Raw genomic sequence first — 23,869 nt, 5'->3', positions numbered from 1 at the left:
AGATATTAAAAATATACATTACAAAAAGACGATATCTATAATAAATCAATTTTTAAATTCTAAAATGACATTTAATATGAGACGGATACCACACTTAATCACACACTATATTATGAAAGATTAAAACTACGTACCTTTACCTCTACTTAAAAAGATTGTGATTGATTATGTTGACGTCGGTAAGTGTTTGATCCCACATAACCAAAACTTCCATGTTTTTCTCTTTTCGTATTTAAGTAAGTCGAAATGAATAGATAAATAAACAGAATTGTGGTGGTGGGCACTCTTACTAAAACAGGAAATAATTAATATGCTTACATTTCTAGTGCATGACGTACGTGGTGGTGGCCTATTTACTCGTTTGTGAGTGAAAAATAATAAAAGTTGTGCATGTGTGTGTGTGTCTATGTGCTGAATAATTGGATCACAATCCTTCACCACGAAGAATAGAGTTCGAGGAAGGTAGTGTCATTAGACGCCCAAAAAGAAAAAAAAAAGAAGAAGAAGGTAGTGTCGTAATCAGGGATCTGGCTTCTATGCATAGACATAGTCACATAGTACTTCTTCTTTGGATCATGCAAAATTACTCGGCCGACGACGCGCGAAAAAACGATTATTTCTGTATATACAGATTTATGTAATTGTGAATTTTAGCATAATTCTAATAGAATCATTCGTGGGGTCAAAATAATGTCGCTTTACAATTTTTTTATGCCACAGTAGAAATGTAGAATGGCCGACATCATCGTATTGTAAGTCTGACAATTTCATCTTGTTATAGGGTTCACGGATGTTTTTTTGGTTTATGAAAATATTAATAGAAAAAACAGACTATGATTTAGGGGAAACAAGTTGTATAGTAGGCTTGTGGTATTTCTGTAGGAGTGTTTCAACTCAACTTTTTTTAATTTCCGCGTAATGGAACAAAATAGGGGTTTTGGACCCACTACATTTAGCCGAAAACAATTTTTAAAGAAGATAAGTTTGATTGGTGCTGTTTGATTTCATTTGTAAAAATAAAGAAGAAGAAGAAGAAGAAAAGTCTCATGACGAGCACCAATTCCAAATGTTGAAAAGCCGAGTGCCATTACGGTCAGAGACTATAATACAAACGATACAAGCAAACAAGAAGTTACGTTATCACCCTATCTTTGTCTTTCCTTCTCTTTTCGCTCCACACCAACCGAGAAAAATAGTCGACCCTTAGATATTTTCCTTCTTGTCCGAGAGTTTTGAAGAGCTTGATAAATGCGGTTGATAAAAAAGTTAGGGCATGTGCAATGGGATAGAGTCTCTATCCCTTTTTTTATTAATAAAATATCAGGTTTTAGTAGTAGAAACCTAAGAGAGAGATTTTGTATTTTTGTATGATCCAATGGGAGAAATCCTAATGGTTTCTTAAAAATCTTTTTTTAAAAATCTAGTTTTTATTTTACTTTAAACTTCTGTTTTAAATAAAGTTTACATTATATTTCTTATTAAACTTCAATTTGACATAAAAACATAAATTTTACATTAAACTTCAGTTTTTATTTTACATTACAACATTAGAAGAAATACTAAAACATTACAACATTAGAACATTACACATAACGGTTACTTCTAAACCATCTCCAAAAAACATTAGAACATTACACATAACAAACACATCTAACACATAACAGACAATTCTAAAACTGAAACATAACAGACACAAACATGATTTTGAAAATCATACAAATAACAGACACCTAACAGACACATAACGGTTACAAACATGACCATGTAACAAGTTCCAAGTCACTGATTCTGCATCATTTCGGAGATTAGCTGCATCTTCAGAGCTTCTTCTTCTTCACAAAGGGGTCCCTTCGCAATAAGGGAATCAAGAAGAGCCATCTTTTGGGTTTCTTTTTTCAAAACCAGTTCTTCTCTTTTCATACCCCACATGTTGCTGAACACATTAACAGCCTCAACCACGTCGACCTTTTTGCCTTTAGCCTTTGTGGCTTTAACACCAGGAGGTCTGACCGTTCCCTGATTAGCTGCACCATTCTTGTTTCCATCTTCATTCCCCTCTGTATTTCCATCATCGGGTCTCCTCCTTTTACAGCTTGCATTGGTTTTAATGGCTGACAAATCACACCATTTCTGATCGTTCTTCAGCTCCTTCCAAGCGTGTTCCATACTGAATTTTTTCTTATGGATATTGAAGAAAATAGCATGAGCATTTTTGAGAATGTCATTCTCGTTTTGACCGCTAGTTTTTTCTCTTGTTGCAGCCTCATAAGCCCCACAGAATGTCATTAATCTTGTGCCATCTTTGTTTGCATTGTCCTGCCTCTCGGACTTCTCCTCCGTTTTGACTCGCTGCGAAATACAAAGCTATGCGACTCCAGAAAGTTCCATTTTTCTGTTCATTTGCTACAACCGGGTCCTTCGAGGTGTTTAACCACGCGCTGATGAGAAGGGTATCTTCCGCAGGGCTCCAAGGTCGTCTTATCACCTTGCTCGTCACTCCAACCTCTTCTACTTCATCGATGGAAGCTTGGGTACCAAAGGCATGGTTTTCGAATGAAGGGTTTAGATTTGGGTAAGGGTTTACACTCTCTTGTTGACTTTGTAAAAGATCAACAAAGTTTGAGGGGTTGTTAAATGGGAAGCGAGAAGACATAATGGTTGAATAGAAAGTGTTAACAACGAGAGAACAGAAAGATAGAATAGAAAGAGAGAACAGGTTGTGAGCTTTGAAAAAAATTTGACTAAGATGAATAGAAAGTGATGAGAACGAGAGAACAGAAAGAGAGAATAGAAAGAGAGAACAGGTTGTGAGCTTTGAAGACAATTTGACTAAGATGAAAGAAATGCGAAAAAGAGAAGAATTTATAAAAGCATGAAGAACCACAAACAAGAAGCATTCATCATTCTACGCCTACCTTAAACACAACCATATACAAGAAGCATTCATCACAAGGGTTTACACTTGACTAGACAGATATCTACCTTCTACATTAACTAATCCCTTATTCCATTTATTATCTAACACTACCTAAACCCATTTAATACAACTACCTAGTAAGTGATTGTACCTTACCTTTTCAGGATAGTGAAGATGGATAGCTTTATGCAGATGTGCTTCTTCTCTCTTCTTCCTGTCATTCCGCAACATTCACTCGTCGTGCATAGAACAAAGGCGACAATAAATAAGAGTTAGCAAACAGAACCTATACAAACAACAGTTAATGAACTACAACTACACAAACAAGACATGGATAAGACAATCACAGTTAATGAAGTTCAACTATAAAGAAAACAAACAAATATAAAGAACTTGACAAACTAATACCAACGTTCAGGTTAGCTTACAACCGGAACCATAAAGTACCAATGCTCAGAACTTATTTCTTAAACAAAACAAGCAGAGTTAATGAACGTGTCAAACTATAAACAAACTTAAACATATGCAAACTGATACAAAGATGGAAGACAAACTTAAACAAACCAAAACTGATCCAAATGTAATCGTGAGATTAACTGAAACACCAATGGACTTTTATGTCGAGCATGAATTCTCCTCTTGTCTATCTTGTCGAATTACAACTCAATACAAGAACAGACAAAGCAAAAACAAAATTCCACATTGAGGCGATATCAAAGCCAAAGTCGAAGACCATATCATCCCAGACTAAATCGGCATAGATATCCAATCACAACCTAAACCCGATAAATCTACACCTTTTTATTAAACCATTTCATCCCAAACATAGAATCTAAATACAAAAATCAAAACAATTTCAACTTGACGCTTTGCTTACCTTCGCCGACAGTTAAGCTTCAATTGATCCTTCATTCCGCCAAGCAGATGTTGCGAGGACATTGACGCCTCTGTCTGAAACAATACGCAACGAGAATCCAGATAAATCACCGACGAAGAATCCAGATAAATTGACGAACAATCGCCGACGGAGAGAACGAAGACTGCAAAAAAAACAAAGTTCTCGGGTAAAAAAAAGAGAATGCATTTTCTTCCATCTTATTTTTTTGGTTCCAATAACAACATGCCACGTGGTCGCCAAAAACGTCTCTCCAGTCTCTAATTTGGCGACGTCTCTCTTTTTTTTTTATGTGTTTTTGTTTTATTTAATTGCTAAAAAATGGCTGGAGACGCAACGTGTATACGCCGTTGCACATGGTCTTACCATTTACACTTTCAACAGTGTTCTAGTGTGTGTAATAATTTTCAAATGTAAAATGCTGAATATCTTCGTGAACACACTTTCACTTTCACTTTCCAAACCATTTAGCAATAGTAACTATCACCAGATATGTGAAGAAAAACTATAACGGGTTGAAATGCACATTTTTATTTGTTTTGTAAAATATAAATATTATAGATATGACTGGCTCGTTGAACAAAAAAAAAACAAGATATGACTGGCTCGAACAATTCTATAAGAAAAAACGTTTGATCGTTTTAACATGTTAGTTTTTTAGGTATAAATTCTAACAATAACAGGCTGATTCATTGAAATATAATTAACTCGTTATTCCTTTTTACTACGCAGTGACTAGAAGACGCATATAGAAGAAGAAAAAGCTAAGAGAGACATGTCGACAAGATAAAAAGTTAATATTGACGATTGAGTAATTTAATTGGCCGACAATGGCCCTCCAATTTTTTTTTGTTTTCTTTCTCTTTAAACATAGATTTTTCTTGGAAACAAAAAAGAGATTTATCCTAGACAAATAAACTATATATAGAAGAAAGAAAAATATGGACAATCCACTCGTGCTATACAGTACAAGCATTCGACAATAATTGAATGGAGACATTCCGCATTTTGATATGTATTTGTTCTCAAGAGATTTTGTGAAATTTTATTAAAATCAAATAGATATTGACAAAGAATCGAATAGAAGTGGGAGTCTTAGAGCATCGTTATCCCTGAACTTCTAAGGAGTTTCTTAAGTGTTTTTTATTATTAAACATGGATTAAGAAACCTGTTTAAGAAATCTCTTGTTTTTACTTGTACATTGGTAAAACTTTTAATGAGTTTCTTTAAATTTTTTTTTTAATAAAGATGAAAGAAAGAAGAAAGCGAAGAGGAAGAAACAAATGTATATAGGAGTAGAAACAACAAAAACGAAGCATAAAGAAAGAGAAGAGCCAACGTTTAGAAGTAGAAGAAGCAGAAAAAAATTGAAGAAGAAGCAGAGTAGACGAAATAGTGTGATCGGATGGTAAGAAATAAGAGAAGAAGAAGCAGAAACGAAGAAGAAGAAGCAGATGAGAAGCAGAAAGAAGAAGAAGCAGAAACGAAGAATAAGAAGCAGATGAGAAGCAGAAAGAAGAAAAAGCAGATCAAAAGTAGAAACGAAGAAGAAGAAGAAGCAGATGAGAAACATATGAGAAGCACCGGCATTAATTAGTGTGATAATGGGTTCATTCAAGAATGAACATTCAAGCACCGATTTGCACTTAATTATATCTTGTGCAAATATCATTTCCTGATATCAAACACAAACAATTCCAAACTCATCTATACTATTCGATCTCTAATCAAATTCAGGACAAAAATTGAACCAATATCAACAAATCAAATTATCTACAAGCTACTAATCCTCCATACTCTTGACTTAAACTAATCCAGCACAGAAAAAAAAATCAAAATCAAGCAATTAATAAAAACTAAGTTTAGACTTTGTTTACCATAGAATTCGTCTCGGAGATCCTCATCCTCCGATGCATCCACCGAGGCTTTGAGGGAACCAAGGAGGAGAGGAATCGAAGTGGAGAGGATTCGCCGTGAAGAGTCCAGAGGATACATGCAAGCCGCGGAGATGCCGGTGGAGAATCCAAAGAGACGTCGAAGAAGGAGAGAAATCTTTGATGCCTCCACCAAAGCTTTGATTTCAGGAAGACGTTTCGCAGGCTACGGAAATTTTATGGAGGAGAAGAGATTTGTTCTTCGTCGGAGTAGAAGAATCGTTGAAATCTTTCTGGTCGACGAATACGAGAATGCGAAGAGAAGAAAGAAAAATTTTCATTTCCTCTATTTTTTTTTTAACCAATGCAAATATGACACGTAGCAGCAAGAAACGGCTCCCTTTCATTCCCAAATAAAAGCCGATTTTTCTACTGTTCATTATTTTTTGTTTATTTTTTTTTAATTAATTGGATAGGAAACTGCGGTAGAAAACCGCGATAACGATGCTCTTAGAGTTTTAATGGGCTTAGACCACCTTTTTTTGGGTCAATGGGCCCTTTGTTAATTCGTAGTTTTTTTCAAGTAGCTCGTGATCAAAATATTTTCATGGCACATAAGTTAGAGGGGAATTTAGCAAAATGCCCGCAAAATAGAAGTGAAATTGTATAACCTATAAAGTTTAACTTGCCTAAACATATGTCTGATAGAAACTCCTATATGCCAATATTATAATCTCATACAGTCATACCCAACTTTGATGACTTTTGATTGAACCGTAACAGTGAGAGTAAAATTGAATTGACCCATCTCATACCCAAAGCTGACTTTAGTTTCAACATGTTTTGTTTTTTGTAAGTCAAAAATAATTTGTGCAAGTATTTATAAGTGGTCTGACTTTTCAACTTTACGTTTCCTCCAAGGCCTGAAACAAAAATAATTGATTATATTGTTTCTTTTGAAAAAGATAGTATAAATATGTTAATTGTTGTATGATTGGAGGCTCCTTTAAATTAGGGCCCAAGCGATAGCATCTTCGAATTGTCCAGGGCCGGCGTTAAAACGCAACCCTTCTCTTCCTCATAAAAACCTTACAAAAATTACAATTTTTTTTTCTTCTTCTTCTTCTTCTTCGCCGCTTTCTCACCCTCTCGATTAATTCAACACAAGTAAGCTTCTTCTTTTAGACCAATCGTTCATCGTCTTCAAGATTTTGTAAACCTAATTTTTCCTGCTCTGTTGTAAGATTCTTTACCTAGGATAGTTAGGGGATTGCAAATTGAAATTTACTGTCTTAAAAAACCTAACTTTTGGATTTTTGAAACCTAGTTTTGCAACCGTTGCGTTAAGTTGATGATCTCTGTGACCTTTAAAACCCTAATTTCGTCTGTTTCGTTTGATTCGCAACATCCCGTCTCTTCTTCATCGCCTTGTTGTTGACAAGATTTCATCTTTGCCTTATTCACGCAGGTGTACGTTAACACAGTTCCTAGCTTCCTCTACTCGATGGCGACTCGTAAGTTTTCTGCCGAGCTCTACTTATACTAATTCTGTTTACTCTTTTGGGATTTCGCTCTAATTGGCTTTAATGGGGGTAATATGCAGGTCTTCAGTTTGAGAACAACTGTGATGTTGGTGTCTTTTCCAAACTCACTAATGCATATTGCTTAGTCGCTATAGGAGGCTCCGAGAATTTTTACAGGTATCTTTTAAGTTTCAGGTTCTGCTTCTTCTATAGTTGTACATCAGTTTTAAAACTGCTGATGTTTTCGTTTTGATGTTTTGCAGTGCTTTTGAGGCGGAGTTAGCAGATGTTATCCCAATTGTTAAGACCTCTATTGGAGGAACAAGGATTATTGGGCGTCTCTGTGCTGGTTTGCTTTCTCAACACCTTTCGATTTTCTCACTTTTCTTATCTTCTTGATATATTTTACTAGCCTGATTAAAATGTGGTTTTCTTTCTCCGTATAGGAAACAAGAATGGGCTTCTTGTGCCTCATACAACTACTGACCAAGGTAAACCTTGACAGTTTTTACACTAGCCCGTTTCTCAGCATCATTGAATATTCCTGATAATGCATGACCCTATTGACATATATAGAGATAGTTTTTTGCTGAATATCTTTTATGCAACTTGGCAGAAGCATTTGTACTGCCTATCCCCGTTTATATTGTTGAGGAATCTTTAATGTTGTGTTATAGACCAGTCTTTTGTTCTTTTGACATTGAAATATTATGTATTGGTGCTGTGTTCTGTAATATGGTTGCAAGTCCTGAATCTTACTTTGTGTTCCTTTTTTGACAGAGCTTCAACACTTGAGGAACAGTCTACCTGATCAAGTTGTTGTCCAGAGAATCGAGGAACGTCTGTCTGCTCTTGGAAATTGCATTGCCTGCAATGACCATGTTGCTCTTGCTCACACTGATCTTGACAAGGTGAAGATTTATTTCCTACTGAATTTCTCTTCTGAAATTGCTTTGCAAAACGTATCTGCTGTTTTCCCAAATCCTTTTTTCATGGCTGGCAAATAATGGTGAAATAACATGTGTGGGAAATGTACGAAATTGAATTTTTTGTCAACATATGTGTGATGCAAAATATCATATGCTCCCTTACTGTTCCTGAATGTGTTTTGAATGATTTTATTCTTGGCTTGTTAATGGAGCTGTACATATACCATTTGGTTTGACGTTTGGTTCTTGTGTTGTTTTTCTGCATTGACAGGAAACTGAGGAAATTATAGCAGATGTTCTTGGTGTTGAAGTTTTCCGTCAGACGATTGCAGGCAACATTCTTGTGGGCAGTTACTGTGCCTTATCCAACAGAGGTGGAATGGTAAGAGAATACAAAAACATAACATCTCTTTCGAAAACCAATGGAATTGGCATTGGTCTCACTAGAATTTGAATTAACTTAATGTCTTGTCTCAAACAGGTCCATCCCCACACCTCAGTGGAAGACTTGGACGAACTGTCAACACTTCTTCAAGTCCCTCTCGTTGCAGGAACCGTGAACCGTGGTTGTGAAGTTATAGCTGCGGGTATGACCGTTAATGACTGGACGTCTTTCTGCGGTTCAGACACAACCGCAACAGAGCTCTCTGTTATAGACAGCATCTTCAAGCTAAGAGAAGCCCGACCCAGCTCTATTGTCGATGAGATGAGGAAGTCTTTGATCGATACCTATGTTTAAATATTGCTTGTTTGGATGAAACACACGACAGTATCCCCAAGCGTCAATGTCGAAAATTTTCATTATCTATTGTGGTCTTTGTAGGCTCTGAATATCTCTTTACTGTTTCAAGAATTAGTTTTTTTTTATTTTCTCGTGTTTTAAGTATTAACACTTTAACAGGTTAATGTTTTTTTGAATCTTTTTGAGTGATCCATAAAAGAATCTCTTGAGAAATTGAGGTCCACATTTGCTTCATATTCTAGTGGAAATGGATAACGGTTTTGTTCGGTACATATCCAATTTCTGCATTTTTTATGTATATACAGATAAAGTTGACACTTTTTTCGCTTAGCTAGTTTGACGATTGATTTGAAAGTTGGGACCTTTCGTTTGCAATCCCAAAACCCATTTCTTTCTCTCTCTCTACGATTACACGATTACAAATACAGATTCCAAATTTCATAGTTGAGTTGGTTTTGGATTTTCTTCGATGACAAATGGTAAATTTTCTGTTTCTCTCTGTTCTGATTTTTATTTTCTATTAGAGTTTGTTTGAACGTGAGCTTCTGTCTCTGTTTTTATTTGCCGGGGGGAAAAAGAAGAAGATGAAGGTGAATTGTCAGCTCGTTACCAGAACGCATTGGATGCGTTGTCGTCTTTAATCACAAAACGCAGCCGTTTTGTTAATAACAACCAATCTCACCGGTTCCGTTTGCTCTTCCATTATCTCAAGGTACCAAAACCACTTTCAAACTTTTTGTGTCATACCAAAATATTGAGCTTTTTTAGTAATAGACTCATGAATCTCCTAAGGTTCTTGAGCTCGAAGACGCAGTCTCACAAATGAAAATCATTCATGTGGCTGGAACTAAAGGAAAGGTACCACCTTTCAAAAGGCTCATGTCTATAGTTACTTGAGATTATACAATGAAGGTTTTAAAATTTGTGCATTCTTTTTTTGTAAGGGATCAACGTGCACATTTTCAGAATCTATTCTTCGTAATTACGGTCTTCGAACTGGTCTCTTCACATCTCCTCACTTACTTGATGTCAGAGAGAGATTCCGTCTGAACGGGTGAGTTTCTGAAAACATACACATCAAACACGATTTTTGATCGAAGGGTATCCTCAAAAAACACAATTTGCTTGCTTCAGCATTGAGATAAGCCAGGATAAATTTGTGGACTACTTCTGGTGTTGCTTCCATAAGCTCAAGGTTCGGCTTTTAGAACAGAACATTCATGTAAAGACATTTTGGGTTTTTTGTATTTCTCTCATTTCATCATACCATTACAAATTAAAGCGCAGGAGAAAACCAGCAATGAGATTCCAATGCCTACTTACTTCTGCTTTCTTGCATTGTTAGCTTTCAAGATTTTCACAACAGAACAGGTTCTGAAAAAACTCTTTTTCTTATTTGAAACTCATGTAATGTAGCCATATATGTTATTTGATGTTTACGCTGCAGGTAGATGTTGTTATACTAGAGGTTGGCTTAGGTGGGAGATTCGATGCGACTAATGTGGTAATGATATCAATTATTCTCAATGTCAGATCATAAGTTCTAGTTTACTAGGTTCTGTCTCTAACAAAGCATATCTTAATACAGGTCCAGAGACCTGTTGTATGTGGTATTTCTTCTCTTGGCTATGATCATATGGAGATTCTTGGTTAGTCTCTTTCACGCCAGGATGCAATGCTCGAAACAAAAAAATGGATCCAATGCGTTTTTAATCACTCGGTTTTATCCAGGACACACGCTTGCTGAAATCGCTGCAGAGAAAGCTGGTATCTTCAAGGTACAGACAAAAAAGCTTCTGCGTTATTCGAGTTTCGGTTTCCTAGTTAAGTCATTTGTCTCTGCTTCAGAGTGGAGTTCCGGCTTTTACAGTGCCTCAACCTAATGAAGCAATGCGTGTACTTAATGAGAAAGCTTCAAAATTGGAGGTAAAGGCTAAACAAAAATAACCAAATCATTGGCTAGATGTTGAGATGATATATAAAGTTTATTAATTTGTACTTTGTTGCAGGTGAATCTTCAGGTGGTGGAACCATTAAACAAGAGTTATAGACTCGGGCTACAAGGCGAACATCAATATCTAAACGCTAGTCTTGCTGTTGCGTTGTGCTCTACATTTCTTCAGAAGATTGGTTTTGAGGACAAGAATGATTTGATTCACACAGTAAGTTGAATCGAATCGAATCAAAACATTCTTGAGTTATGAAGTCTCTCTTATTCTTGTTTAGTAACGGTTTCTTCTTGAAAACAGAACGGATTACCTGAAAAGTTCATCACTGGATTAGCAAATGCTTATTTGATGGGACGTGCTATGATCGTGCCTGATTCAGAACTCCCTGAGGAGATTGTGTTTTACCTTGATGGAGCTCATAGTCCCGAAAGCATGGAAGCTTGCGCTACTTGGTTTACACAACAGATCAAACAAAACCAAGAAAGAAACAAGAAAAGAGCAGAGAAGGTAATTTTTATATAACATATATTGTGTCTGAAATCTCAAAAACTTGTGAAAGTTGTTCTAATAATGTTGGCATACATATGAATGCAGATACTCTTGTTCAATTGTATGTCAGTTCGTGATCCGAGTTTGCTTCTTCCGCGGTTAAGAAGTAAATGCGTTGATCAGGGTGTGTGTGTTTATTATGAGCTAAACTAATTAAGCTAATCATTGGAGGCTTCTACTAGAGATCTCATTTTAAGATGTTTTTCAAATGATGTTTAGGAGTTGAGTTCAAGAAAGCTATCTTTGTGCCAAACGTATCAGTGTACAACCAAGTGGGATTTTGTTCAAACGTTGACTCACGTGTCGAGACGATGACGTGGCAGTTCGGTCTTCAGAGGATTTGGGAGAATATGGCTCGAGGTGAAGCAAAATCTAATACAGGAAGTGATTCCAAAGGCAAAGAAGAAGAGAAGAGCTTCGTTTTCTCTTCACTTCCTTCGGCCGTTGACTGGCTCCGGGATAATGCTCGCCGGAGTAAACAAGTTCGTTTTCAGGTAAAGAAAAAAAAGTAGTTTGTTGCATCATTTTGTACTTAACTATAGTCTAATATTGGTCTTTAGCTTCTTCTTATAAGTTAACAAAAGTGGTATAATTGGGATTAATTTTTGTTGTTGTTATTTTGTGTGTTAGGTGTTGGTGACTGGTTCATTACATTTGGTGGGTGATCTCTTGAGATTAATCAGGAAATGAATGTGAATCTTTTCTTCTTCTTTTTTTTGTGTATTAAGGATGACATGATTTTAATTAGTTTGAAATTACCATCCATTCTATGCTTAGCCCTCCATACGTTGCTGATTTATAAAATACATACAAAGATTGATTTTAGCTCCTTGTAGGCTCAGGCTACATATGTCATCCGTGACAAAGTAATGTCATTATCCTCATCTGCCGCTAGACTAATTATCAATAATGAGATATTTTGTATGTTTTTTTTTCACTGTGATGTGATGATGATTATATCTCGACATGATTTAACAAAAAAAAGAAAGAAATATTTGGACATGTTTTATAAATAAAACACGTGGTAGTACCAACTCTCTCACAGATATCTTACATGTTACAACGTTTGCAAATTTGTACCACCAACAAAGATTTGTTTGGCCAAGCTTTTAAAGAGAGTGGATGCAACGCAACAAGTGTAACAAAAAACAAATCTGACCAAGAAAACAATAATAATAAAAAAAAAGACGTTAACAATCACGTGGCGGTAAAACGCTCGTCGCATCAAAACGCTGTCGTTCGGAGCGTTTAGTGTGTGCGCGTTGGAAACAAGCGTACACCAAGTCTTAAGCAGAGAGAAAGCACCGAATAGAAAGAAAATTGGAAAAGACGAGAGAGAAGAAGGCACACAAAAAGAAGAGATAGCCAAACTTTGAAGCAAACAAACCCAATTCAAACGAAATCAAAGATCATTGATAGATTCTTTTTTTCACCGGAATCGGAGCTACTTTTTTGTGTTGAGGAGAGGGGTATTGTTCGGATAATCTTCTCGGTGTGAAATTGAGAATTTTGATCGGGATTCGAGCGGCAAATGGTGATGCAGACGGAAGCTAGGGTTGGGGTGAGCTCAGGGCATGGCGTCGTCGGGAACAAATCGTCGTCTCACCGTCTAACGCAGGATCAGAGATCACATATCGAATCGGCGTCGCAGCTCTTGGCCGGAGGAATCGCCGGCGCTTTTAGCAAGACTTGCACTGCCCCTCTCTCTCGCCTCACCATTCTCTTCCAGGTTTCGTTTTTATCGAGAGAGCAACGCGAAAATTCGAGATTTCATTTTTGTTTGTTTCATAGAACTGGATTGTTGGGTTATTGAAGCGAAAGACCAATTAAGGATTTTTTCAATTGCAATTTCGGTGATCCTTTAATTCTAATTTTGTTCCAGACGAGAAAAATTAAGAATCCCTAGAAATGTAGAGCTATTTGTATTTCTCTTCTTCTTCTTCACGATTTAAGTGTGTTTGATACTATTGAAGTTACTATTGTTTTGATTATTATGCAGTGCTTGAGAGTTCTTTTTGTAAAGTTTACATCTGATGATCCCAAATCTTTATTAACCGCACATTTTCTACCTCGAAATGCATGAAAGGTAGTTTTTTTTTTTTTCTTTTTCTTGATTATACACTCTCTTGTGACTTAGGTGCAAGGCATGCACTCAAATGCGGCAGCTCTAAGAAAGCCGAGCATATTGCACGAGGCTTCACGGATATTGAATGAAGAAGGATTCAGGGCTTTTTGGAAAGGGAATCTTGTTACAATTGCTCACCGGCTTCCATATTCTTCTATCAATTTCTACACATATGAACACTACAAGAAGGTCTGAGATTTTTTTGTCTACAAGTTTGGCCATAGTGTGCCATTTTGCTCCCACATTTAGCCTATTTTCTGATTCGATCTTTCATTGCTTTCAGTTCATGTATATGGTTACTGGGATGGAAAATCACAGGGAGAGTATAAGCTCAAACCTTTTTATACATTTTGTAGCCGGTGGTTTGGCTGGAATCACAGCTGCTTCTGCCACTTATCCACTTGATCTTGTTAGAACTCGCCTTGCTGCTCAGGTTGGCTTTTTGAACATACGTATTTGATTTCATCCCTGTTGCGTTAGCTGGTCATTGATATTCATCGTTGTGTCAATGGCAGACAAAAGTCATCTACTACACGGGTATATGGCATACTATGCGCACTATCAGCACCGATGAAGGTATCTTGGGCCTCTACAAGGGACTCGGAACAACGCTTGTGGTATTTTCCACAAAAACAAAGATGCATCCATTATAAAATGTTGTATCCTTCCACTCTCCTGTTTTCGTGACTAAGGTTTCATTTTTTCTGATACAGGGTGTTGGGCCTAGTATCGCCATTAGCTTTTCTGTGTACGAATCATTGAGATCTTATTGGAGGTCAAATAGGTGATAAATCCATCTCTAAATTACAGTAGTCTGCAGTTTAACTTATCATATTTTTTCCTCCTAAAATTATTTGTCTGTTTGTTTTTCTTCTTTTTTTTTTTCCCCCAAGGCCCCATGATTCTCCTGTCATAGTCAGTCTAGCTTGTGGAAGTCTTTCAGGCATTGCATCTTCAACAGGTGAGTTATTTCTGCTCTTCTTTGACCTTTTTTTCTTTTCTTGTTTGCCATTGTAATATATCTTTCTGCTCTTAAATACCTGATTATATCAGCAATATCATCGATTTCAAATTGCTTGCAAGCATCACATCATTAGTCTCAAGTCAGAATTCGCTTTACACTATACTTAAACTTCCAACATGTGATTATAACACGTTATGTGTCATCTTAACTCCGCAGCTACGTTTCCATTGGATCTGGTGAGAAGAAGGAAGCAGCTAGAAGGAGTGGGTGGGCGAGCGGTTGTGTACAAGACAGGTCTGTTGGGGACATTGAAGCGTATTGTTAAGACAGAAGGAGTGAAAGGTTTGTACAGAGGAATTCTTCCAGAGTACTATAAAGTGGTTCCTGGTGTTGGGATCTGTTTCATGACCTACGAGACGCTCAAGCTTTACTTCCTGGATCTTTCTTCACAGCTATAACAAGTTTTATGCTATAGATTTGTAGGTCTATTTTTGGGGAGAGGCAAAAACTGTAAACCAAAAAGCGGGGATGGATAATTATTATACGAAATGTAGAATTATATATGTATTTTTGGTTATATCTAGTGATTTTAGATTATACGATATTATTAACATTGTACAGTTCTAGTTAATGGCCCTCATCATCAACAAAACAAACATGACTTTGTTGTAAAAAATTTTGTAAACGATATACTGGTTTTGATTAGAGAGGCAAAGTATATGAATTGATCTTGTTGCTGGGTTGTAACTCTAATATTGCAATGGATTGTGATTATTGGTTGATGAAACGAATGTATAATGAACACAAATATGAAAATTAGTTTTGCAGTAGAGCAGATGATACTTTGTATTCTTGCTAGTTCGATCGATTAAAGAGAGTGTTAAAAATTTGATCCATTATTATTGCATATGATTTTCTAAGATTGTTGTGATTAAAAGAAAAGAATGCAGAACAAAGGAAATTGCTAACGGGCCGTTGTGAATAAAGATAATGGGCTTGACTGTATCCCATCTCGGAGAGAAGAGAAAGTTTGGTAGTGGAAATTTTAGTATAAATAATCTGACTCACATCTCTTTAGAATGAGCCTATTTTTGGAGGGGACAGTTAGAAAAGAGTTTCTGACAAAACTGTCAAACATAATCCGAGGATTTTCGTCAGTTATAATACGTACAAAGGAAATCACGCCGTTCTTAACAAATCTGATAGCACATCATGGCGTTTGTATAATCCTAGTTTTTTTTTTTTTTCAATGTTTTTGATTTGGTAATTCTTGCTTTTTGTTGGACGAAAACCTCTGAATTTTCCCGGGAAATATATCGTCTCTTTGCCGAATTCCCCTGTTTCTGGATTTGCAACACATTTGAGATGAACTCTTCCTCTGTCGGGACATCGTTTCCTCTGGGTATTAAATTACATGAAGTTCCATCATCTGTGAGAATCTTTCTCTTTCTCTTTGTCCCTCTTATTTTTGCTTTTTTTTTTAATTCATGACGAGATCATGTATTCCAGACAGGAAGCTCATCTGTGTTTCTACCAGCTCTGATGAAGCAGAAGACTCGAGGAATCTCCTTTTCGTGGAATAATATCTCATCATCATTAACAGTAAACGATGAACTTCACGGGAACTGTTATTCAGTTACATCACTGATTGAGCTATTACGAGAGTCTGCAGATAAAAGGTGTTTGGAGAAAACGAAATCAGTTCATAGTATCATTAAAAAGTTTCAATTTTTGGAGAATTCTTTGACGGTGATGATGAATCAGATGGTTATTTCATATTCCAAATGCTCCGACTTCGGTTCTGCTCGTCAGGTGTTCGACGAAATTCCCCAGAAGAGTGTTTTCTCGTGGACTGTTTTAATGGTCGGAGCCACGGAGAACGGATTTTACCGTGATGGTATTGATTACTTTGTTCAGATGCTGCGATGCCATATTTTCCCTGATGAGTACGCTCTTTCTGCTGCAATGCAGGCATGTATTGGTGTAGATAGTGTTGATCTGGGTGAAATGGTTCATGCTCAAGTTATAATCCGGGGATTTTCGTCTCTTTCGTTTGTTAATACATCTTTGCTTAGCATGTATGCTAAGTTGGGGAGGATTTGGGATTCCTGTAAGGTGTTTAGTTCTATGGAAAATCGTAACGAAGTGTCATGGAATGCGATGATATCAGGGTTTGTGTCAAACGGTCTTTACACGGAAGCATACAATAGTTTCTTGAGAATGCTTGAGGAGGGAATCAGACCGAATGTATCTTGTTTTATTAGTGTCTCTAAAGCTATTGGACAGTTGGAAGATGCTGAGAAAGGTAGATACATAACTCGTATTGCTGAAGAAATGGGTGTACAGTCAAACATACACGTTGGAACAGCTTTGATTGATATGCTTGCAAAATGTGGGTGTGTAACTGAAGCGCGGTCAATTTTTGAGGCGAATTTCTCTGGATGCGGAGTGAATTTACCGTGGAACGCTATGATATCTGCTTATACGATTTCTAGGAACGGAGAAGAAGCAATGTTGCTGTTCCTTAGAATGTGTCAGAATAATGTCAAGCGAGATGTATACACATACTGCAGTACTTTGAATTCAATTGCTGACATGGGGTCTTTAGAATATGGAAAGCAAGTTCAGGGGATGATCTGGAAAACTGGCCAAGAATCGATCGATGTGAGTCTCTGCAATGCCCTAATGGATGCATACGCCAAATGTGGGGAACTTGAAGCAATGAGGAAGCTTTTTGACACTAGGGAGGAAGCAAACCAAATCTCATGGACAACGCTTGTGACAGCTTATTCTCAGTCTTCTGAATGGGAGGAAGCACTAAGCGTTTTCTCTCAGATGAGAGAAATGGGGTTTCAACCAAACCAGATCACATTCTCCGGTGTACTTGCCTCATGTGCTAGCCTCTGCTTTCTCGAGTATGGGCAGCAAGTCCATAGCTTAACGTACAAAACTGGCTTCGCTAGAGACAAATGTGTCGAGAGTGTTCTTATCGATATGTATGCAAAATGTGGTAGCGTAAGAGAAGCCATCAAGGTTTTTGAATCGCTGAAGAACCCTGATGTCATTTCATGGACCGCCATGATATCTGGATATGCCCAACACGGTATGGCCATGGAGGCCTTGGAAGTGTTTCGAAAAATGGAGCTTGTCTTTCCAAAACCTAATTCTGTTACATTTCTATGCCTTCTATTTGCTTGCAGCCACGGTGGACTAGTTGATGAAGGCTTGAGGTATCTTCATTTGATGGAGGAAAAATACGGATTGGTCCCGGAACTTGAACATTATGCTTGTGTGGTTGATATCCTAGGCCGCGTGGGACGTCTATCTGAAGCATGGAAATTTATAATGACGATGCCAATAGAAGCTGATGTGAAACTCTGGTTGACATTGCTTGGAGCATGTAGGGTTCATGGGAACATTCAGTTGGCAGAGATTGCTGCTCAAAAGGTTATCTCTTACAACCCAAAAGATTCAGCTGCTCTTGTTCTCTTGTCAAACACATATAGAGAAGCTGGGAATATTGAAGCTGAATTATATGTGAGAAATATGATGAACTCTCACGCAATGAGAAAAGAACCTGGACTGAGTTGGTTTTCTGTTGGAGGTAAAATCCACAAGTTTTGCTCCGGGGATCAACACCACCCTCAGAAGGATGATATATACAAAACACTGAATGACTTGATGGAGAAAGTAAAGGCTAAAAAAGGTTGACTTTGTGCCTATAACGTACACCACAAGATTAATTTCATGATACCTTGCTCAAAACCACCAGGGCCTCCTTCAAGAGCAAAACCAAAGAGAGAGACTCATGGAGATTTCAGGAATAGAAAGACTCATATATGTTGCTCCACATACCGAGAAAGGCTATCAAGATACAACTTCAAGGACAATATACATTCAAGGAACTGTGTTACTTTCAAGCCATTCAGGGATACTCATGAAGAAGATGTTCTACAATTACTCCAAAAAGATTGAAGATTTTGAAACTTATGTATTTTTAATATAAATTTATTATGCCAACATTCTTTGTTTTTGTGTGTGTGTGTCTAGAATGACAGTTCAAATTCGCCAATGCTGAAACACTAAAACTTAGCTAATATTACTATTTTGTAATTTTAAGTAATATACTTAGTTATTGTCCAGAAGTGGTCAAAAGAAAGCATCCGTGAAGAGGTGTTTACGTGGAAAGTAAATGACCAAAATATTTTACAAAGTGTCACTTACAATATTAAGATGAAGAAACTCAAGTCAAATGTAATGTCAACCAAGAATAAGTGATCCGAATTTCGAAACGGTAATTTGGTCCAAGTTTCGAACAATAGGTGCAGAGAGAATATATGTTGTTTAGCGATATCTTTTTTTTTTTTTTTTTTTTTGTTTAGCTATATCTTCTTTATCTCCTTCTTAACATGTGGCTATGCTTCTCTCTCCAACATTCTTCATGCATGTCAATATATGGATATTTGTGCGGCTGTGCCCTTCTCATGAACAGTCATCTTGTTATATAAGATATACTCATCAGTATTCTTTTCTATTGAAATCTGAAAATATGGTATCATTTTTCTTTTTGTGTCGCGTTGATTCCACAAATTGCAAAGAAAAAATAATTGTTCTTTTTTTTCGATATGAACCACAATTTGCAAGTTGCGAGACACCAACAGAGTCAACCCTTTGTTATTGATGAATCTTATATCACACTACAGCGAATTAAACTTGACATTATCGATCTTATGGTCCTTCATATATATACTTATATTCCCCAACACAATAAATTTTTATTGTCTTCTGTTGCGTTCATCATATTAACGGTAGATTCAGTGGCGGAGCAAGCTTGGAGAGAGGGTCAAGTGACCCCTACAAATCAATAAAATTTTGTTTGCAAGCTTACTTCAAGTGTTGTTGTTGTGGTGAATTGGTCAAATTTTCTTTTTGTTGTTCTCTATATACTGAGTCCAATTTTTTTTGACCCCCATAATACCTATCTCTAGCTCCGCAGATTGGTATAAATGTCAACCCACTAGTTCTTTTCAAACTTCCATCGAAACATTTTTTCAATATACGTTTTGTTTCTTTGCTTTTATTTGTTTTCTGTCAAAACGTCATTTGATTTTTTCTGTTGCTTCTTTTGTAAGAAACGTTTATGGTTTCTTTTATTTTTCCTATAATTAAGACACCAATTTTCTTATATATTTCAATATTTTTGCCAATCAACTAAACATTTAACTGAGACCATTTAAAAATTATATTGAATACATGATCAGACATGCATGAATGTGATAGAAACTGTCAGCTTAATCATATTATGTTTCGATTGCATGGCGTCATTCTAATGAAATTGTATTGGCTAAAGAAAACTATTCCGTACGTTAATCAGTCACTAGACGACCGTTTAATAATTTTGACAATTTTTGCAGTCGATTTATGACTTCACAACGAGCAAATTAAATGTATGCTCTCGTATGGATTTTTTTTCTTTCTAATATTAAGGAATTTATTAACTCCTTTTAGAACATAACTATATATAATGTTCTAGAACAAAAAGTTATTTTACGAATACTTTGGAAAGCATTTTGCATATTATTTGCCTCGTAATTCTTTATTGACTTTAGTGTGGGCACTACATTAGGTCACTCATGGGAATGATCTTCAAGATTCTACGTTAATTGATACGACAACTACTTTTGGTAGCGTACGTACCGCGTAACCTTTTGAAGAAATTTATCATTTTCATATTATAAGGAAATTGAATCTAAAATTAGTTAGATTTACAAAAATACCCTACCAAATTGGAAACCGAAAATGAACAGTATAGATCCTTAATCAGCACTGTCCTTAATTACGGTTGGGGTATTGCTTGGAATTCCTTGCTAGTCTAAATATAGACTGGCCTCTTTCATAATCTTAACCTCTATGTCGATAGATATAAATTTTGGGACTGGCCATACACCTAACAAAGCACATACATAAATATATACTGATTTACACAGTTGATAATTTAATTAATCCATTATTTTCTTACGATGATCTACACTATCTCTATATTAGTTTACTATCGATAGCTCACAAAATAGCTCAAAAATTAGTGTAGAAAAGTCTTGTGATTTTTATTTAATTAGTATTATATTCATCTCTGTATCTCAAATCGTGTAACTTCTTTTACCAAAAAAAAAAAAAAAAATCGTGTAACTTCAATGATGCCCATTTAAGGGGAAGAATTTATATAAAGTACAAGTTATATAAAAAATTAGGCTCCACAATACTTTATCTTCTACTTATATAATAAAAACCAAAATTATCATTAATTTTGTAATATAATTTTAATATTCTTGTTCTTATTCGTCTTTTAATATTTTACTAAAACATATCTATTCATTCTCAATTTCTCATATGACAGATATAACACAAAGAAAATGACGAGTAAATAGATTTAAAATAGGCTACAAATAATCTAAAAGACCGATCACATGTAGTCAAAGTTTTCAACTATAAATATGCAGAGACGACAGTTAATAACAGTCTCACAAAACAACTGCAAATCTTCACGTGTCTTCTCTTTTGTTTCATCACATGATCTCTCCTTTCTTCGCCTCTCTCTGCAAATCTAATCCTTTCTCTTACAATTCATCTTCCCCCAAAAAGACCCTTTAAATTTTATATACATATACATATCCACCTACACAACGTTGGCAATGGACAAGAAGAAGACTGTTGCTGCTTCATCCTCTTCTTCCTCGTCTTTCGACCATATATTTGGTCCAAGAGCCTCTTCATTGTCTTCTTCATCAACCAGTGGATTGTTCAAATCTATCTTCCCACCACCCTCTGCGGTACGTCATCTCCATATTTTTACACCAGAAGAATACGTAAATCATTCTTAACGTACATATGCATGTTACATATATGTTTACGAGCTCTAGATTAATATTAATAATTATGCTGATTTACTCTCTAATTTTTTCTTGGTGTGAACTAAAAGGGGATGTTGGGGAGGCAAGTGGGCTTCACAAGTGAAGGTGGACAACTGAAGTATCAATCTGCAAGTAATTAATCTTTCATGAGTTCTTTTTCGTAGAAGTGGGATATGTTTATTTTGGCTTAAGAAACTTCAAATCCATGTCATGGACTCTAAATAAATGATGGTTGGTTAATGGTTACTGTAAACGATTCAAATTGTAAATATCCATTTTTCATATGGTTTATAGATTATTCAGTATTTTGAGGTCTAGAATCCTCTGGTTATTAAAAAAACAAATATGGAGTATAGAATTCTCGGAAAATTAAAGAAAAATTTATGAATAATGCGTCAAAATTTAGAGTGTGACTTGTCTACTTAGTGTTCTACTGATTCCAAAATGTAGTCTTTTAATGTCATTTCGAAAAAATTATCAACGATTGGCGGGTTAATATGTAGATGAAAGAGGTGAAAGAAGCAACAAAAAGGAGAAAAAGAGTTACCATTATAATGAGGAAACAGAACCACCCTGCCACTTGAGCTCATCCATTTACTATGGAGGCCAAGAGAAATATTCCTCCACAACGACTACCACCAAAGATACTGTAAGTCGTAGTCATATACATAACACCTACGTGACAAAACTCATATTCTTTACACGTATGTATATATAGTCTATATTTGTATATGTATTTATTTAAAGATTTTATTTTTCTCCTTTAATTTACTTTGAATTTATATATACAGTACACGAAAGATGGAGAGGAAGGCGATTCCAAAAGCGCATCAAGAGGAAACTGGTGGGAAGGTATATATATCGCATGTTTTCCTATCCAATTCTAAAGATTTACTTATAACAATTTGAAAGGCTCGTTTTACATCCGATCATTTTCTACGATTTGTTACATTATTACTAATTATGATAACAAAAATTTATATTTGGTGCATGCAGGGTCGCTATATTACTAACATGCACTGCATGTCGTGCAATCCTGATTTTGAGCAACTGCTAAGGTACTTTGATTAAATAAAATAGATGCTCCAGAAGGATTACGGAAAATCTCATGCTTTTTTCGTAATTTCTTTATCTAAAGACCAAAAAAAAAAGATAGTGGATAAAAATTTCAGCTGAATTATCAAATATATATATACCTCAAATTACTTATTAATTATTATTAGATCACACAACATATTAATATTTTATTATTTTTAATTTTCTAGGTCTCACAAATTATTCTGATCTACATAATCTCTGATATAGTCTTTGTGACCATTTTACAGGGAATTAAGAGACAATCTTAATATGAAAGTACTACTATATACAAGCTATATAAAGATCCTTTCTAAATTAAAGAGTGTACGTAGTATTTGTATAAAAGAAGAGTAACTTGTTCTTGACATGTTGATTTGTTCTGTTCACGAAAAACGCAACACTAAGACAAGCCTCTTGGATGATATTATTGTTTGTTCTAATAGTGTGTCTATGTGGTGTGATGCGATGTTATATGATGCATTTGGTGCTATATGTATGATTGTAATATAACTTTATATTTAGATCATAATGAATAAGCATATTTATTACTAGTATAAAATAGCATAAGCTCATTGTATCTTAATTAATATCTTATGTTCCGTGTAATGAACAAATAAATCAAAAGAGACGAAAAAAACTTCCCGTTCAGTCCCACCCGAAATATATCAGTTGCAAACTAGGAATTTGATGATCAAATTCTCTATATCAAATTTAAAGAACTAAACAATCAATGGATCAAAATCCTATAAAGGAGCTCATCTCGTATGCCTTTCCTTCAAATGAGCTCATTTCGTAAAAGAATTTATAGCATTTATTTTTATTTTTATGTCAACAAATTACATAAAATTGTTTTACGTTTATGATTAAATTGATAGGCTGGAAAGATATAGTGAATCGTAGGTTTCAAAGGTAAATCGTGAATGCTCTTCTGCCGTTTCCTCCTAACATCGCTGATCCAGTCTATTCGCCATCATATTTACTGTAATTTCTACTCATCGTTGTATCTCTCCATTAACACGTCTACGAACATCTAGGCGCATATCCATCTCGCTGGATTTAAAAATTGTCACAAGTTAACACGTCTACGTATACAAGATTAATAAGTTAAGATGAATCAAAAGGTTTGGGTAGATTTTATTCAATTTACTAATAGATTAGTCGTTATGGATCAGAGTGAACTGTTAAATAAACAGTAGCTCGCCTTGAACGTGTTTATTTTACAATTCGTAAAATTCGCTATATATGCCACGTTAAGTTTTCTGATCTCTTATCTTAGACTAGGTAGCATATAAGATTACTACAATTAATTAATTTACTTTTGTTCGACAGCGCACTAGTTTTTGGAGGAATCATTGTGATCAATTAATTGGATCAACTTCTTGAAGTAGATTATTGTTTTTCCCCATATCGAATTCC

The 23,869-nt window shown here is 35.7% G+C and overlaps 6 protein-coding genes across 9 annotated transcripts; 5 read left to right on the top strand and 1 right to left on the bottom strand.

Moving 5' to 3' along the window:
- Window positions 1-1,541: 1,541 nt before the first annotated feature.
- LOC18021589 (glutathione S-transferase T3) lies at window positions 1,542-5,982 on the bottom strand. 2 transcript variants are annotated; one of them, XM_024157996.1, is made up of 2 exons: window positions 5,691-5,982; window positions 1,542-3,957 (listed from the first exon to the last, which is right to left on the bottom strand). In XM_024157996.1, the coding sequence occupies exon 2, from the start codon at window positions 2,284-2,286 to the stop codon at window positions 1,780-1,782; it is 507 nt and encodes a 168-aa protein (XP_024013764.1). In that variant the 5' UTR covers window positions 2,287-3,957; window positions 5,691-5,982; the 3' UTR covers window positions 1,542-1,779. The 2 variants fall into 2 exon arrangements, with proteins under 2 accessions (XP_024013764.1, XP_024013765.1); XM_024157997.1 differs by having other exon boundaries at window positions 1,542-3,868.
- A 703-nt stretch (window positions 5,983-6,685) lies between these two features.
- Window positions 6,686-9,146, top strand: LOC18021588 (eukaryotic translation initiation factor 6-2). Its single transcript, XM_006403373.2, has 8 exons — window positions 6,686-6,854; window positions 7,156-7,201; window positions 7,291-7,387; window positions 7,474-7,559; window positions 7,657-7,701; window positions 7,991-8,121; window positions 8,411-8,521; window positions 8,621-9,146. Exons 2-8 carry the CDS (start codon window positions 7,192-7,194, stop codon window positions 8,876-8,878), a joined length of 738 nt encoding a protein of 245 aa, XP_006403436.1. The 5' UTR covers window positions 6,686-6,854; window positions 7,156-7,191; the 3' UTR covers window positions 8,879-9,146.
- A 42-nt stretch (window positions 9,147-9,188) lies between these two features.
- LOC18021587 (folylpolyglutamate synthase) lies at window positions 9,189-12,142 on the top strand. 3 transcript variants are annotated; one of them, XM_024157675.1, is made up of 15 exons: window positions 9,189-9,360; window positions 9,460-9,593; window positions 9,674-9,739; window positions 9,826-9,935; window positions 10,016-10,076; window positions 10,169-10,252; window positions 10,329-10,385; window positions 10,470-10,530; window positions 10,613-10,659; window positions 10,730-10,807; window positions 10,891-11,043; window positions 11,131-11,337; window positions 11,425-11,503; window positions 11,599-11,873; window positions 12,010-12,142. In XM_024157675.1, the coding sequence occupies exons 1-15, from the start codon at window positions 9,351-9,353 to the stop codon at window positions 12,067-12,069; spliced, it is 1,482 nt and encodes a 493-aa protein (XP_024013443.1). In that variant the 5' UTR covers window positions 9,189-9,350; the 3' UTR covers window positions 12,070-12,142. The 3 variants fall into 3 exon arrangements, with proteins under 3 accessions (XP_024013443.1, XP_006403435.1, XP_024013444.1); XM_006403372.2 differs by having other exon boundaries at window positions 9,193-9,360; window positions 9,463-9,593; XM_024157676.1 differs by lacking the exon at window positions 9,189-9,360 and having other exon boundaries at window positions 9,395-9,593; window positions 10,164-10,252.
- A 416-nt stretch (window positions 12,143-12,558) lies between these two features.
- On the top strand, window positions 12,559-15,140 carry LOC18021586 (mitochondrial substrate carrier family protein B). Its single transcript, XM_006403371.2, has 7 exons — window positions 12,559-13,108; window positions 13,517-13,693; window positions 13,788-13,937; window positions 14,020-14,121; window positions 14,218-14,288; window positions 14,398-14,465; window positions 14,685-15,140. Exons 1-7 carry the CDS (start codon window positions 12,911-12,913, stop codon window positions 14,924-14,926), a joined length of 1,008 nt encoding a protein of 335 aa, XP_006403434.1. The 5' UTR covers window positions 12,559-12,910; the 3' UTR covers window positions 14,927-15,140.
- A 693-nt stretch (window positions 15,141-15,833) lies between these two features.
- On the top strand, window positions 15,834-18,481 carry LOC18021585 (pentatricopeptide repeat-containing protein At3g53360, mitochondrial). The gene is made up of 2 exons (XM_006403370.2): window positions 15,834-15,899; window positions 15,978-18,481. The coding sequence occupies exons 1-2, from the start codon at window positions 15,834-15,836 to the stop codon at window positions 18,177-18,179; spliced, it is 2,268 nt and encodes a 755-aa protein (XP_006403433.2). The 3' UTR covers window positions 18,180-18,481.
- Window positions 18,482-20,990: 2,509 nt separating this feature from the next.
- Window positions 20,991-22,996, top strand: LOC18021584. The gene is made up of 6 exons (XM_006403369.2): window positions 20,991-21,295; window positions 21,445-21,508; window positions 21,880-22,025; window positions 22,168-22,228; window positions 22,373-22,434; window positions 22,702-22,996. The coding sequence occupies exons 1-5, from the start codon at window positions 21,158-21,160 to the stop codon at window positions 22,387-22,389; spliced, it is 426 nt and encodes a 141-aa protein (XP_006403432.1). The 5' UTR covers window positions 20,991-21,157; the 3' UTR covers window positions 22,390-22,434; window positions 22,702-22,996.
- Window positions 22,997-23,869: the final 873 nt, after the last annotated feature.

Source organism: Eutrema salsugineum, unplaced genomic scaffold (genome assembly GCF_000478725.1).
Source record: "Eutrema salsugineum unplaced genomic scaffold, Eutsalg1_0 scaffold_16, whole genome shotgun sequence".
Taxonomy (NCBI): Eukaryota; Viridiplantae; Streptophyta; class Magnoliopsida; order Brassicales; family Brassicaceae; genus Eutrema; species Eutrema salsugineum.
The sequence above is the reverse complement of the archived record's forward strand: the minus strand, read 5'-3'. Positions and strand labels throughout refer to the sequence as shown.